The following is a 17,527-nucleotide window of genomic DNA, read 5'->3' as shown; positions in this document are numbered from 1 at the left end:
TTTTTTCTTCTTCTTCTTCTTCTTCTTCTTCTAGACCGAGTGATCTATACAACATGTGTACGGATACACCCAATAAAATTAGAAAACAAAATATTATGGAGCTCCCGATGCAGCTCCCCGTCCCCTACTCATAGGATACTACTGGTATGGTTAGCCACATACGTGGCCATCCAATCTGCAACCCCGTTGGCTTCTCTAAACAGCTCTTGGGTGCATCTTCTTTGAACAATATTTCAATTGTGAAACCACACCTACTCATCCTATGTGAAATATTATCATAAAATATTGATGCGGGCGCGCGCGCATATATATATATATATATATATATATATAACAGTTTTTAATATATTATATGCATTCATTGATGGGTAATATGTTGCACAGTTGGCATGATGCTGAAAATGAAATTGGCATTATATCTTGTTAGTTTCTTATTAAATTAAAAAAATGGTTAAGATAACATTATTTGTTGTTAGTGGTGATATCTAATTATCTATCCTGGAATAAAAGATTAGATCATGCATAAAGAACAGGCCAAGCATAATCACCAGAGTATGTGATAACATAAGCTCTCCGAGATGATTGGTCGCCAAATGATGAAAGGTTTGTAGAAGTGTAAATATAAAAATGATGAAAACTTTTTTGAGATTAAAAAATGATGAAAACCAGCCCCTTTGCTTGCACTTTGTGACTTATCCGAACCATAAGCTCCAATGGGATTGAAAGAACTTTAGAAGACTAGAATCTCTTAGTTTCCTAGTGGTTATAATTGGTTTATTCCATAGTGTCGCTTCCTAGGAAATAAAATAACAATTAGCTTTTAAATAAAAAAATCCAATGCTTGATGGAGAAGTATTGAGCATTTGATTTATGCTGATACTAAAGTTTAATTAAGTTGGTCATGGCTTAGTCCAAGAGCACAGAAACTAACCCGGTAATAGTTTTCAAGGTCTCTAACCATTATGTCTACTTTAAATTTGGAATCGCCATACCAATATAGTCTCTAAGCACAATTTAAAATCTAGTAGGAGCCACCACGAACTGGAGGAAATTAAAATGTCCTTTTCAGTGTTACTTCCCACCGGCATTAGTTGCTAAAGAGAAAATGATAATAGCTGAATGCCAAAATGAACAAACTAGATTAGCTATCATTTCCATAATGACAAAATTTGGAATGAACACTAATCCAATCCATCTTACTGTCCAAAGTCTCTCATGTCCTCCACTTTTCATTCATAAAAAAGAAAAAAAACAAAGATGGAGAGGTAAAAAAGTTTTCATGACCACAAAAATCCAAACCATTTTGTTCCAAGCCTCCCGCGTGCCTTGAGGAATATTTCTATTTTACTACAAAAAATTTCTATTTCTCCTAGATCAAATGACTATAGAAGCCTAAATGAGACAAAAGAGCCTTCCCTAGCTAATAGATGACGTACGCTCTGTTAGGTTGTCACCGAAGTAGTGAATATCTGACAGGAATATATATAGATAGATAGATTGATTGATAGATATAGATATAGATATAGGTAGTTTGGTTGCCTTTGGTCATCAAAAGATAAGGAGAGCAGCAAGAACATGAAAGAGATGGTTAATCATCAAATGGCGATGAACACTTCTATTATTTCTCATCATAAAACTAGTAAAGCCCAATAAACTAAATGGGAATTAATTAGATAAACAAGTTTAGGTATACCTAAATTAAAGTAATAGATCTTCAGAACCTTATGCTCAAGGCAACCATTGGGTCATCAAGGTGCAACGCCATGTAATGTTTTGGGTCCACATTGCAAGCACAAGTTACGTTACACTGGAGTGGAAATTCAATTTTAGTGATTTAAGTCAGATGATAACCCAAGCCGGAATTGTTGCTCTCGATCTATTTGGGTTAGGCCTAGTCTGGTTAAACTAGATCGGATTGTGCCGGACTCGTATCTGACTTTAAACCAGATTGTGATGCCCAAACCTGATCCAAAGTTCTAAAATTTAGGTATTGTGGTAATGTTTCCGCAAGGCCAAAGCCAGGTTGCAACCTAGCATTTTCTGGTGGGAAAAAAGAGTAGAAATTTTAGATGGTTTGAGGGTTATTGATTAAGGTTCTGCTGGCTACATGTCTGCAACAACCCCCATGGCTTCTTGCAGTTGCCGCTATTGCGTGTAATTAAAGTTAGCAGTATAAAATTAAACAACATTTAGAAACAATATTCTTACCTAAATTCCTTTCTTATTAGAATGCTGGCATGTGCCTTTCTACCCCATCCTTGCTAATGTGCACCACTGTGCCCGGCCCGGGGGAAGGAGGGCGAGGCTGATGGGGCAGGTCGGCCGAGCATTTTTGTTTCTGTGCAGCATGCTCATATGTTTGTAGGTCTTCCTCATCTGGATCTCAATAATGATTCTTCCATAAGTTATCTATAGAAATTTTATTACGACTTCTTCTTTTTCTAAATGATGAGGTTCGGTAGATTTCTCAAAACGTCACGGGCGGCGTATCGCTTGTGCCGCCATGATCCGAATATTTTTTCAGACCATTCAATCAGCAGGAATGATGGGCGGTGTGTACAAAGAGCAAGAACTAATTTAAAGCTCTTTCGAGAAAACATCATGCTGATGTCACTCGGTTCTCCGTTAGTCTTTCAAACATGGCCTACTACTTGGCAACCGGCCATCCCAAGTGGTAAGCTTTCTAAATTTCGTTGTGATTGCATATGCTCAACAAGAAAGTCCATTTATTCCTAATTTTATTGTGATTGCGTAACCGAAGGGAAAAAGATTATTGGAAGTGCTGACTTGTTGACTATTGCCATGCTGGAATTGGAATCAAATTTTGGGTACAAAGAGCAGAAAAGAGTTCAGGGTCTTTAAAGCAAGCATCACGCTGACGTCACTCAGTTCACAGTTTCCAAACATTGGCTTTTACTTGGCAACTGGCCATCCCAAGGGGTAGCTTTCCAAATTTCATTGTGATTGCACATTGGTCGACAGGAAACTCCATTCATACCTAATTTTTGATGATCAAATATTGCGTATCTAAGGAGGAAAAGAAAATTCGAAGTGCTTACTTGTTGACTATTACCATGCTGGAATTGGAATCAAATTTTCAACTGAAGCTTAATAACTTGTTCTGAACCCAAACTTTGACCCAGTTAATTATCAGGGTCGATCTGAATCACTAAAAAACTAACTCCAACATCAAACAAAATTATTCAACACGACGCATCCAGGAATAGATAGCCAACAACTAAATCTGTTCGATTTAGGAATGAGACATGATACAGTTAGAAATCAAAAGAATTCATGGACTGATCGAGCTACATTGGTTCGGTGTGAAACAAACTTATAACCTCCTTGAAGGCCAGAATCTGGGACATAGCTACCGGAATATCTGCATTGAGGCATGAAGAAACATGGTACGAGAAGTATACCTCAAGAACAATATATATGTCAGGAATTATGATCAGCAATTTTTTTGATTGTTTTGTTGAGTGGGGGAGGAGAGGATGATGCCTCCTTGTTTTGGTGCCAATTGTAATGAAGTAGAGCATATAAAAACTAGCCTTATCCCATCAATTCGGGGTAAGATATGTGGGTCTTTTTTTTCTGTTGTCGTTGTTTATTGAAGGCATCGTCCTCCATAATGAATGGAAGGCGACTTCGGACCAAGAAGTGGAACGTATTTTATATAATTTTTATGAATTACTGTAGCTGACTTCTTTTGCGTTACTGTGGGCAATTGCTTATCACCATGAGGTGGTGGACATTAAAAGTAGTCCATAGGATGCTGCTTTGCTTTGCCACAAAAATATTAAACAATCTCAACTTCTGAACTGTGTGTGAGTGGAGTCATGCATGTCATCTACCCACAGGCTCGCTTACTCGCTAGTCTGCCCCTTTTTTTTTCTCTCTTTTTCCTTCTTATGAGATACTCTCTAGTCTATTCAACAAGATTACATCCAAGTACTTACGCAGGGAAGAAACAAAGGAATTAACAAGTTATTAAGAAATGACAATCCATGACAGAAATGGGAGGTTAGCAGTTGGTTTTGGGACTCTTCCACAGCGACCTTTTCTTTAAATTACAAAGAAAGAGTCAGAGAAAGTATCAACGTAGCCACCTTAGACTTCCACTAACTTACTGGAGGAGAATTAATTGAAGATCGTAGTGGAACCCTAAAGAAAGAGTGAAAGACCAACCCTAGTTAGTCTAGAAAGCCCGAGCCTACCTGCACTTCGACTCATTATCTTATGCGCCTAATCTTTGTGTAACTGTTGTTGGCCGGGTAACAATTACTTTGGCAGCATGACTCTTTCGGGGATGAACAAGATAAATTACCCCAAGAGCATTGCCTAAAAAATTGATTACTTCCTTCATGCGAAGGATCTTTCTCTTTTTTTGATTTTTTTATGGCGAAGATTGGAGCCATATGCAAGTTAGGATCAAACTTTGGTAAGAAACTGGAGAAGCTATAAGCTTGTCCCGAATAGAAAGATAAGGGAGACAAATGGGATCAGTCATTAGAGCGACATTTCAGGTGTCCACGGTAGAGTACCATATTTGGTGAAATGGAAACATCCAACATCTGAGACCTGACGAGAAGCCAAATTCCAAATGAAAGGATGTAAATTGAAAGGGAGATGTTGACAAGGGATGCAGCAACATTGATAAGCCATGAGTTTTTCAAGTTGGCGGTTTTAAGGTCAACAAATGGAGCTCTGCTGACCAAGGTAGCGTATTCCAAGTGCTCAAGTAATCTCTTTCTGATGCTCTGAACACGCGAGAAGGCAGAAACAGGAAAAAGATTATTCATTAAGCCTCAATGGAGCATCTTCTCGAGGATTGAGAAGCGAAGGACACCTACTATTGCTTAGGAATTTCCAGGGATTAGGAAACTGTCAATGAGATGGGCACGATTATCTTGTTCAGCCTTTTCTTGCTTTTTGGGGAGGCGCGGGTGGGGTGGGGGGGGCGCCGGCGCCGGCGGCGGCATGCACTTCACATGTTTTTTCACTATCATATGTATTTTTTTTTGCTAGCGTCCTCTTACTAATTGGTGGGAAATCCAAACATAGCTGATTAGATTTTCCGGATTTTGTTAGCGTTCTCTTGCTAGGTGGTGGGTAATCCAAACATAGTCAATTAGATTTTTTAGATCCAACCCTACATAAATGGGCTATAGCCCGGTAAGCTTCAGACCCATCTTTTGCTCTAGTATTTAAGTTTCCAAGGAGAGCGGCCTCTAGCTAGGGGTGAAAATGGATCAGATATACCTATCGAGATGCCGCTTTCATATTCAAATATATCCGAATTTTTTTAAATTCAAATATCTAACTAATATCTGTATCAATGTTCATATATGAATATAGATAGACAATTATTCGATTCGTATCGAAATATTTGATTCTATTTATAATTCTATTTAATTTTATATAGTATTTTTTAAAAAATACTATCGCCATATCAACATATTATTAACTTGATTTATCATCCACTTAATGATATCTTTAATTCTATAGGCAGAAAATTTAATTATTCAAATTATACCTAATTTGTATGAATATCCGTTTAAAATAAAAATACATGTAAATTTTTTGCATCCAACTAATACCTATATTTATATTTATCAAATCAAATAAATATATGAATATACTAAAATTCGATATGATTTCAACCCTACCTTTAGCTTATGCAAGGCTGCGTTAAGAGCAACAATATCACTCAATTCTGGATCAAAATTACATTATTTTTCTGCTCTTGAATATGGATAGTTCTCTGATCATGGTTCCAGACAAACAGAGGAAAAGCTCAGATGAATCGGGACTGCGTTAAAAGAGAGTTAAGTACTAAATTACATAATAGGTAACTGAGTACATCGTTCGGTCCCTTGCTCAAAATCTGCAATTTTTTAAAGAAAATTAGTAATTTCATACATAGAAAGTAGTTATAATTCTTCTACGTTTACAAAAATCAGCCAACAACGGTAATAGAACACAAAAGCACAGGTTCTGCCTTCTGAGGATGCTATCTCAGAAATAGCCTTTAGCTTATTAAGTGGCTCTGCCTTCTCACAATGCAAAACAGGGAAAACATAGTATAATTTGGCTGCATTTTATAAGCAATTCATGGATAAGGCAGATAATAGTATCTGGTGTCTTCGACCAGCAGTGACCCCAAAAAATAACTCTACTTCTTCAACAACACTGAACTGCACTGTGCCATAATCTTGGAAGCTCGAGATACTGAATCTGTCATGTAGAAGTTCTCCACAGCAGTGCCAAATGAAGCTAAACTCATCTGCTGGTGGAACTCTGGCTTCAGTGCTGCAGAAACTGTTGATTGCTCCCTCTCATCCACATGCAGTAGATTGGGGGCAACCATCCTTATGCGGGCCCTTACAGCTCCAAGGTTATCATAAGGCAGCCGGACCCCAGCCACCTCCGAAAGTGCCCGAATGATCTTCCAATCATCCCTCGCATCACCAACCGTGGGGACTGCTGGGACCGTCCACTGTGAGCAACCTTCAGTGTTCTCAAATGTGCCTTCCTTCTCGCTGAATGCCACAGAAGGGAAAATGACATTGGCACGGTAAACACCTCTGTCACCATGGTGTCCCTGATAAACTACAAATGCATCATCTGGAAGCTTTTCTAAGCTCACATCATCCGCTCCCATCAGAAAGAGGAATTTTGCAGACTGGATGCTGTCAATGGGATTGGATAGGAGGCCAAGGTCGAGCGCAGCAGCTTGAGCAGCATTGAGGAGTAGGACACTGAGGCCGTTCCAGTCAGGTCTTACGACTTTGCTAAACTTTGCTATGGTCTCAACAGCCGAAAATATGGCATCTTTGTCCTTGCGTTCGAACAATCCAGCCCCAACAATAATCGCTGGGTTCTTTGCAGACAGGAGAGTTGAGCAAAAAGGATGACGGCCTTCAGCAATCTCAAGGAGGGTTTGGGGACCTGTACCCAGATGCTGGTGGTCATAGTTGAAGTCCGATGGGGGGCCAATGTAGGCCACCTTTGCTTGAGTTGCTCTAACTGTCTTCCGTATTCTAGCATTTACCATGGAAGCTTCTACTCTTGGCTGCCATATTTAAGAAAAAGTTATATGGATCAGCCAAAAAAAAACTCGAAATTTTGCTAGTAGGTCAATTGTCTTATTGAAAAATTGCATTTTACAAGCAAATCTTAACAGAAAGGGATAATAACTCTCACAACATGATATGAAAGCTATAGACATCATGGAGTTGATGGGAAAAAACAATAGAGAAAAGGTAAGAAAAACAGAAAGTAGAAACAACATAAAATGGATATTCCAGTATGATTAACTATGCACAATATACAATCCTAAGGCAATACTAACAGGCAATTCAAGGGCTTGTGTGGTGTTTTCAAATGTTTGCTTTTAAAGGTCCAAGATTACTTCCTTGGTAGTATATACAAATTTCATGAACAGCATCACAGTACAAAAAGCTGATATGGATCAGATATATTTATTTAGATATATGTATAAAAAGAGGGCATAGATATTAATAGAATGTGAGTAGCAAATATATTTGGGGCCGACTAACATATAGTTGGCATATCTGGTAAACAGCTGGCTAAGGTGTCTGCTAAACCTCTCTTGCAGACCTATAACTCTTAATTCCAGCACAAAAGGATAAAAATGTAAATTTATATGTTCTGACACAGGATTTTGTCTGGAGCATGTCGTCTTGGTCCACAAATATAAATAACTTTTTAGCTCTTCATACTTCTTTCATGCATGTAGTAGATAGCATGCTTGCATTTCATCTTTCTTCCATGAATCATGGTGTTACCTCTTTATGGATCATGAAGCTGTTAATATGTGAATAACGATATAAAATTCCACCAGGTTCTTCCTTTCATTATTCTAAAAAACCCTAAGTTTAAAACTGATCGAAAAATGAAAGAAAAACAGATAGTAACCCAGATACTCATTCCAAGGTTTCAATCAAATTTAGTTTCGGAGGCTCATTTGTTGATTATAAATAAAACTCAAACTAATAACAACAATACCTATCAGGTTCCATTTTTATTCTTAGGAAATTTGATGTGACATATATGGATCCAACTATGTTAAATGAGTGATTGTTATGGGGGTAAAGTCTTTCTCCATTCTCACATAACTCATGTCAGTTATACATCTATAGTTCCATTATTGATGGCGTATTTCTTTCTTAAGCTGCATAAAGTTTAAAGATCTATGACATTTGTGCACAAGATGGGGTGAGAAATATGATAGGTGGTTCTTGCAGAATATCTATCATGTAGCAACTAATTACCCAAGGTTTATAATGCAATATGAAAGTTGACTCCTTTTTATCACTTTAGTTGTGAGCTGGTTTCTAAGCATTTTTCGGGTGAAATACTTCACTTCCTCCATTATTCCTTCAAAAAAAAGGTTTCTAAGTATTATTTGTGCATAAGTATTATTCATAATGCAATATGAATAAAACAAAGTGTGATGATAGAATTTTGTTTCTTCAGCAGTACATCTGTATATCTTTTGTGAAGATATTGCAAATGGCTACATCTTTAGCTCTACACAACCAAGCACAAAAATGGACTGTAAAATCAGATAGAACTGGCTGAAGGGACAGATTATCATCACCCTGGTCCTTTCCTCTGATCCATTTATTGACCTACGCCATCATAGCAACCATGATTCAATTCTTAACTATTACTAAAGCTCCAATTATCAATTTGTTAGATACAATGTGTTTTCATTTTGTAAATCTCTTTCACAGCTAAAGTTCACATAGTCGTGAGCCACTTCCAATGAACTTTTAATTTCTATTAGCATATTTTTAAAATAGCCATGCTACACAGAAAGAACATATTGTAACCAAAAAGTAAATCTCTGAAACTGTTCCTCATGTGGTTTGAAGGATTGGCATGGTCTAAAGAATTGGCTTTGGTTAAAGTAGGGGCACTGCACCATGAAGCAGGTGGGATGCATGACCTGCCTGCAAAGGACATGCGCTCCGCACATGCAGGACTCAGGACCCATCAGGACAGGACCTGGCCTGCACTGTGCCATGAAGTATAATTACCAGGGATGGAGCAACAGTCACATGCTGAGAGCGGCACTCAACTGGACTGCAAGTGCAGCTATGAAGGGGCACCGCAAGGGCCTTGACCACAGACGTGGGGCAGGGAAAGAGCTCGACCAGACTGATGCTAGCCGCTGATCTTCCAGCATGAAGCCACGAAGGATAAATGCAGGATAAGCACAAATAAGTGTTGAAGTATCAAGATCTATCTTTAAATATTTAAGGTGCAAAAAGATTACCTTTTTTCAGATTATGAACATAAAGGACTACAATTGTCGTTTCACACACTCCTAGAAGGCACAAGTAGTTTCAAGGGACACAAAGGCATTCCATAAACAATGATAAATTCAATGTTTTCTAATAACTTCTTTTCTCTTTTTTCTGCAGAAAAAGGAAATCTAAAATGTGGATCAAGGCCCCAATTATTTTTCTGCAGAGGACTTCTAAAATATGGGTCAAGGGCCCATTTAGCCCAAAACACATCTTAAAATTTACTCTTTCATGTAAAGAAAAAGTTTGTAGACTAGAGCATTTAACAAAAAAAAAGGCAACCAGTTAACTAAACACTATTCAGACGCAACATATACAGACTCATGCACGCACACACGCACAGAGAAAGGAGGTTGGGAGCGGGGTAGAGAGAGTTTTAGTAAAAAGTACAATACCTGAGTACCAACCAAAAGGAAACAATCAGCCTTTTCAAGACCAGCAATATTTGTGTTCAGAAGATAACCAGGGCGTAGGTCTGCTTGAGGACTTAAGCCATTCCCTTCGCATAATACTTTATTTGAACCCATTTTGTTCAAGAAATCTTTCAGTGCCATCATTGATTCAGCATCAGAAAGCTGGCCAGCAATTCCAACAATTTCCTCAGGTTTAACTTGATGTGCAACCTCAGCAACCACAGCAAGGGCATCCCGCCAAGTTACTGCCTTAAATCGTCCATCAGGACCACGAATCATAGGGTCACTTAATCTTTGTCTCTTAAGGCCATCATAACAAAATCGTGTTTTGTCAGATATCCATTCCTCATTAATATCCTGCAAAACCAATATGGTTCACTGAGAAAGCAACCTTGACTGATATTTTCAGTTGAAGCATAACACAGAAACCTTGTAACACTAAGACTGCCTTGTTCAAGAGTTACAGCATCAGGAATGAACTGTACTACCTACACCAGGTAACTTATAAGCTTTGAGAACAGGAAATCATAATTATTTGACATTCAACAAATACAAACGTAGAAGAGGGGAATGGAGGTTGCTACACCCAGTTAGAAGAAAGCCTTCTATTTGTGAATAGGTTTCAAATAACTGATGGCAAAGCTTCCCTTAAAACAATCTTTCTCAAAACAAATAAAATAAAGATAAAGTAATGACATTAAGCTGCTTCAAAATCAAGACCTCACTGAAGAAAGCAGCATCCTGTACACAAACAAGGTTTATAAAGTTTTAACAGCATACAGATGCCAAACTGAATACATTAATAATGACCGGAAGTTAGCCTCATTCCGATGCCAACTTCCTGCAAGACCTTTCCATACTCATCTGATGCTTGAGCAAAGCCAGGTCAGTCTGCCATTGTCCACCTAATCAGTGAAAACCAAAAATTTTGGACAGACAAAGACACATTTTCTCATTTCTCCTAACCTCTTCTATCCAAAAAAACATGGTTTATCCAGTAGGATCATCTCATACCGCTAATGGTAGGCTTGACTTAATTGAGCTCAAAAACATTTCCTGATTCCTACAATGCTTACATATGTTTTCTAGACTCAGTTCCATCAAGAGAACAAAGCATCTCCATTATTCACTGATATCAGATTTTGCAATGATGGTCAATGGAAATATCTCTCCTGCAGAAGGAAGTCAGGGGAGAGCCATCTCTTGCTTCCAAACTGGTCACTTGCAGGGCCGGCTTGAGCCCAAGGCGACTGAGGCGGTCGCCTAAGGCCCCCGACCCCAAAGAAGGCCCCCCGCTACCGCCGCACCGCGCTGCGTCGCTGCCCAAAGAAGACCCCGCTGCTGCGCTGCACCGCAGTTTCACAGCAGTGGCACTGTGGCAGTAGCTACTAACCTACCGCCTGGCGCCTAGCTGCCTACAACAATGGACAGTCGACAAGACAAGCAACGGACGACTCCTTCCCCCCTTCTCGTAGAGCCAACGGCTCCCTCGACAAGATGACTGAGGGTGAGTCTTCTGCAGCGACGCCGTCCCAATCCGGCAATCCCATCGCCATTCGCCCATCGTCCCTTTCTTTAAAATCCTCATGGTCCTCCACTCCTCCTCATTCCTCAATCCTCATCGTCCTCCTCAGCTCCTCTTCTGCAGCTCTGCTTCACCGACCACCCTCTTCTGTCTTCGTCTTCATCGTGACCAACAAGGGCCAAAGGGCGCCGCCGCGCCGGCGAGCCGGCGAGGTCGTCTCCTTGCCTCTCTCCCGTCCCGCGACCTCCTTGCCTCTCTCCCGTCCCCTAAGGCCTAAGTCCCTGACTCCCATCTTCTTCACATCAGCCCGCTGCACTTGTAAGTCTCTCTCTCTAGATGGACAAGAAAGATGTTTGAGAAAATGCCTATGAAAATTTGTGTGCCTAATTCCATAGTTTGTTTGTCTTGGCATCAGATGTCTATTGGTTGAGCCGTTGAGGTCAATCTAGTCCATTTACAGCAGTAGTTCGGTCATGCGCCGTGAAGTTGATAATTGCACTTACATTCTGCATTCATTTGAGTGGCATTACCTTTTGCAAGTTCCTGCCGATCTTGAAATCATACTGCTTCCCCAGTTCCCCCTCCCTCATAGGAACTCACCGAAACATTTGTCCAGCATTGCTTGAAATTGGTGCTTCTTTGCTTCTAATGTACTTATTGATTTGATCTACAAGCAGCCTTCCTTATCTTTTCTGGGTGAATGTTGGATAGGATGATTCTTTCAGTTTTATTTTTTTATATCTTGCATTGTGCCATTGTCCCTGTGTTGGTGCTCTAAGCATTAGAAGCAGAGCTCAATTCTCAAGTTCCTTTCTCTAGCCTTGTCAACAAGTAGAAGTTGAACACCCTTTTTCTATCTTTTTTTATTGGAGTTTAGAGATTTATTGTCTCTCATGGGGCAAAAATTACTTTCATCCACTAAACATAAGACTGTTTGAATTCAACCAATATTTTCCCGTATATCTTTCCTTTGGAGATAGCATCTCAATTTCTTACACACACACACACCCCGGCACCCAAAAAAAAGTCTATTGTAGAATTTTTTTAGGATTGAAACAATACTGTTTAAATATGAAAATCGCTTATTTCACCTCATTGGTTTGATAGTTTTAGATCCAGTTTCAACTATTTTAATATAAAGATGGCATCATGCTTAAAGAATTAAATTTATACTTTTTGAAAACAGAATGTTTGAATAGCCCCATTAGTTTGTTTTACCTGGAAATTCGAAAACAGCACAGGTTTTAGATTGGTTCTAGCTGAAATTTTGACATTTTGCTCTCAGTTTCCGTGCCATGGGGAAAAGCCACAAAGTATTATAACAAATTTCTCCTACTATGGTTTACTAATTGGAACATTAATTTTTTTTTGTTATCCTTATTTTTCTATATAAAATTATAGATTAATTAGTTTCATCTTACTGTTTTTGAATAGTTTGCATGTTGGGTGTTCTTTAATCTCGACCGTTTTTAAAGTATTTTACACTTATTAAAATATTTTTATCATTTTTTTTTAAAAAAAAAGCCTCTCTCAGTGAGTTCGCCTTAGGCCCCCAAATATATTGAGCCGCCCCTGGTCACTTGTCCAATAAAGAGATGGAGAACCCGCCTGCGAGGAGGGTAGGTTAAGAGAGAGAATGAAGATTGTCCTTTTATTCTGCTTGCACTCTGTGGGAGGCAGGAGGAAAATATTTTTGCTATGTCAATGCAGAATCAGGAGACAACTTTTACAGGAAGCAGGCAGTGTCCTGAAGTAGCAACCAAAATGTGGAATTTATATAGTAAGATTGTGTTAATTTGTAAAAAAGAAAGAGAAATTTAGTTTGAGTTTGCTAGTTGACCAAGCTTCCCCTTGGAAAGTAATAAGACTCTGAAAGAATTCAACCTATTGACCCAAAACGTATTTACCTTCAAAGTTAAGTTAGTTGATCTAACCACGAAAAAGGTTTCTTGATGAGTTCTCTGCTAGGATCATATTATGCACTCCATCAACTATAGGGGCATCAAAGAACCCAGCTAGCTTGGCTCATCTTGAGCTGAAACTGAGCTCAGATGTTAGACTCATAACCTGAAACCTAGCTTAAATCAGGCTTGGTTAGAAGTAGCTTGTACCAAGCTTATGGACTAGGCTAAATACAGGCTAACATCTATTTATATTTATTTACATATGACAGATGTGCATGCATAGTGAGTTGAAAAACTAGTATTTGCTTTGTAATAACTTAGACTTTTCATATGCCTGGAACTATATTAAATTGATTATATCCAATGGTATCAAATTATGGCGGACACTACAACTAAAGTTGTCTCTTGGGCTGATATTTCAAGAACCCTCTTCACCTAAAAACTTTCCAACTTTAAGGCAAATTTAGCAGGGCTGCTCCAGATGGCATAAACTCAAGCTCTTCCAATAATGCAAGCCTCTGCCTACCAATTAGTTTTCTAGAGTTCAGGATAAGCCTGCCTTCAGTACTCAGATACTTCAACTTAGGGTACGACACCCCCCCAGAAGCTCATTCCTGGACCTGTTTCCTAAGTATTTTGATTTTCTAATTATTTTTTAACAGAATCACTTCCCTATACCCACAGCTTAATCCAAGTACTCAGATACTTCAACTTAGGGTACCACACCCACTCAGAAGCTCATTCCTGGACCTGTTTCCTAAGTATTTTGATTTTCTAATTATTTTTTAAGAGAATCACTTCCCTATACCCACAGCTTAATCCATTGCTGCACTTGTTCTAACTTCTGGTAAGTAAGGGTCCGCTAGTGCCGAAAGTTGCCTGGTCCAAGAACTCAAAACCATTTTTACAGGACTGATATCAAGTTGACAAGTAGACTTGGTGAACACTTTTATCAATCCTTCTCAGCTAAAAATTATGTTCCATAGGTGACCCTAAATTGGTGGCAGAAAGGCCTCGGAGATGACGATACTGGCTCATTGGCTTTAAAACATATTTCATACAGAATTGGGACCGAGTATGCTAAATCTTAGATGTACACTGCTGCACCGAGCCTAAATCCAAGATAATCCAAAGAACCAAGTTGAACTTGAATCAAGGAAAATCTGAAAGAGATGATGCAAGCAAATCCCATCCCTCAGGACTGCAAGTCAAACTCTAGCTGCGCAAAGCTTTTAAAATCAGCTAAACTTGTTGACACTGCTAACTTAAAGCTTCACATAGTTCATGAAGTTGTCAATCCATATGTATGCATGCATATGCTAATCAAGACAAGGCTAGCTTGACACAGGCTCTATTGGTCAAATGGATCTGCGCTAAAACTCAAGCACCAGTACTAGCCAAAAGATGTTAGTGGACTCAATCTTGGCTGACAGTAAACTGATGTTGCAAGCAAAGTGAGCAAAATCTTTTATTGGACTCCCTAAACAGAGACATTTTTAAAAGAGTTCGGACCTGGTGCATAATGTGGTGATGTCTCTCTCGCAGTTATATGATTGTTGTGTCAACAGGATTTAAGAGTAGGATTATGAAATACTGATCAGCGGTGACTGAGATAGGGAGGCAGCAGTCATATAGTGGGAAGAAGTGTGAGGAAGAAGCAAACTAGTTCGGGAGGCTACAGCCACTAAGTGGTGGCAGTATAAGGATGATACTAACATCATGGGTAGCACATATATATGTGGAATCAACCTCACAGATGTAAAAACATGTTTAGTGGAGAACAATGGTTTCCAGCTAATATCATGATGTCATGAGCCTAAAGAGGTGTACAAATGTCACATCACAGTAATAATGAATCTTTTGCATTGTGGATAAACCAAGACATACACTTTCAGAGGCCAAAGCCCCACATGTATTATGCTCTCATACTACATAACAATTAAGCTGTACCAAAATACATGGAACTATAAATATTCATGGCAGCTGCAGCAGCTCATGATATGAGGATATGGTTGTAAGACATGCAAGGTAAAGCACAAAAAAATAGATTTCTAAGATCTTATAAGTTCAATCCTAGAAGGGAAAGGCTGAATGTTTTAGATAATAAACCATGTATTCATTTTCAAAAACATATATGCATATTTAAATTTGAACAACCACATATTCATTTCAGAAAAAAAAAAGATTTTGGAAATGGTTTTCTGATTATTTAAGAAACTCATATGGACCAAAATTTATCTGTTTAGAAAGCATTTCACCAATTAATACTTATTCTATTAGAGAGTTTTTAGAAACATTTGCAGTCCCTAAAATGGCCTGCACTGCAACCATTTCACTGGGATGCCCACAAAATTTGACAACTTGAAAATTGCAACACTGGAAAGAGAAGCTTCAGATCAAGTACATAACTATACAAATCACTAATACATAATTCCCAACAAGAAAAACATATATTGTATTCGAAAAATGGCAAAGGAAGAAAACCTCATTCAGACGTGGAAGGATGCGCATGACTTCAGGACCTCTACTATCAATTTTTATGTTTGACCCAACTGCATCAGTGACATCAATACTCTCTGTTCCCTTTAACTCCCAGTTTCTAGCTTTGAAAGCAAATGGTTTAGAAGTGAGAGCTCCCACTGGGCAGATATCTATCACATTCCCAGAGAGCTCGCTTGTCATAAGTTTCTCTACATATGTCCCAATTTCCTCTCCACTGCCACGACCTAGCATGCCAAGGTCCTGAACACCAGCTACCTCAGTAGCAAATCTCACGCACCTACGACAGATAATAAAACTTCAGTCGAGACTTCTCTATATCAAAAATAAATTATCACTATCACATATGTGTATCAAAACAGATGTAGTGACACAAGCAAACCGTTTACAGATAACATACCTAGCTGTTTAAATTAGCAAAATAACCTTGATACATCAAAATACAAATCAAAGTAATTAAAAAATCTTCTGAGTATCAAAATAACATTGAGAAAATGCATTACCTTGTGCATTGGATGCAACGAGTCATCACCGTCTTCACCAAAGGGCCCAAGTTCTTATCAACAACCGACCTTTTCATCTCCGTGAACCGACCACGGTCGGACCCAAAGGCCATCGACTGGTCCTGAAGGTCGCACTCCCCTCCCTGATCACAGATCGGACAATCCAGTGGATGGTTCATCAGCAGGAACTCCATCACCCCTTCCCTCGCCTTCTTGGCCACCGGTGTATTCGTCTTAATCTTCATCCCTGCAATCCGAAAAAAACAGAAAAAAAAAATCAAGAATATAAACAAAATCAAGTGGGATAAAAGACTTCGATCGAATGGAAATGGAAGAAAAATGAGATATTTGCAAACCTGCAAGGGCCGGCATGGCACAAGAAGCGACGGGCTTGGGGGACTTCTCGACCTCGACGAGGCACATGCGGCAGTTGCCGGCGATCGAGAGGCGGCTGTGGTAGCAGAAACGGGGGATGTCCACGCCGGCGACCTCGCAGGCCTGCAGGACGGTCATGCCCTTGGGGATCTTGACGGCGTACCCGTCAACGAAGACCTCGATGGCGTCGTCGGGCTTGGGGAAGTGGATCCGAGCTCCGCCGACAGGCGTCCGCGGCGCCGATGGCTCCTCCGCCGCCGCCTCGGCGGAGGACTCCGGCTTCTGGACATCCCGGGTGGAGGAGATGCACCGGATTGAGGTAGGGTTCTGAGGGGACGGAAGCCTAGGTTGATAGAGGTGGGACTGGAGCAAGGGTTTGGAGCGCCGGAGAGCTCGGAGAATGTATCCCATCTCTCTCTCTCTCTCTCTCGGTGTACCTTTCGATCTCTCGGCGGCGGAGGGGTAGAGGGAGGGCGTGTGGATGCCGAAGGACTCTCGCGTCGGGTCCGCGGCCGGTAAGCTTGCTGGCGAGATAAATCGGTTGGTCTAGCTTTGATCCGAGGCCACGGATTACGTCAGGGATTGCTGAAGATATTTTTATCCCTTTGAGCGCTATGCTACCGACTTGGGTCCAGGCAGATATGAATCTTTTTATTCGTAAGGCTTGTAGGCTGATTACGAAATTAAACGAGTTTCATACGGCACATGTATTCCGAAAGATGAATAGGACAGCAGTCTCCTATATTGCGCGGCATTCTGAAGAGATTCTTTAAATGCCTGCAGTAGATTTACCGCTCTTATTATATTTTTTATTTTTTTTGTGACTTGGCAGGATGTACTCACGTTAGAGCTATATTAATTGCCGTTTTCACCAAAAAAAATATGGAGTTTTTGTTTGTGAACTTTTTAATAAAAAATATTTATTATTTGGTAACGGAATACGATGGAAACTTAAGATCTCCTTGAT

The 17,527-nt window shown here is 39.7% G+C and overlaps 1 protein-coding gene across 1 annotated transcript; it reads right to left on the bottom strand.

The window, feature by feature from the left end:
- Nucleotides 1-5,816: 5,816 nt before the first annotated feature.
- LOC103723439 (NADH dehydrogenase [ubiquinone] iron-sulfur protein 1, mitochondrial-like) lies at nucleotides 5,817-17,233 on the bottom strand. The gene is made up of 5 exons (XM_008814385.5): nucleotides 16,542-17,233; nucleotides 16,186-16,432; nucleotides 15,668-15,962; nucleotides 9,737-10,111; nucleotides 5,817-7,078 (listed from the first exon to the last, which is right to left on the bottom strand). The coding sequence occupies exons 1-5, from the start codon at nucleotides 16,969-16,971 to the stop codon at nucleotides 6,179-6,181; spliced, it is 2,247 nt and encodes a 748-aa protein (XP_008812607.3). The 5' UTR covers nucleotides 16,972-17,233; the 3' UTR covers nucleotides 5,817-6,178.
- Nucleotides 17,234-17,527: the final 294 nt, after the last annotated feature.

The sequence above is a fragment of the Phoenix dactylifera genome, chromosome 12, assembly GCF_051530095.1.
Source record: "Phoenix dactylifera cultivar Ajwa chromosome 12, Ajwa_hap1_PhDact_Kaust_v1.1, whole genome shotgun sequence".
In the NCBI taxonomy this organism is placed as follows: Eukaryota; Viridiplantae; Streptophyta; class Magnoliopsida; order Arecales; family Arecaceae; genus Phoenix; species Phoenix dactylifera.
The sequence above is the reverse complement of the archived record's forward strand: the minus strand, read 5'-3'. Positions and strand labels throughout refer to the sequence as shown.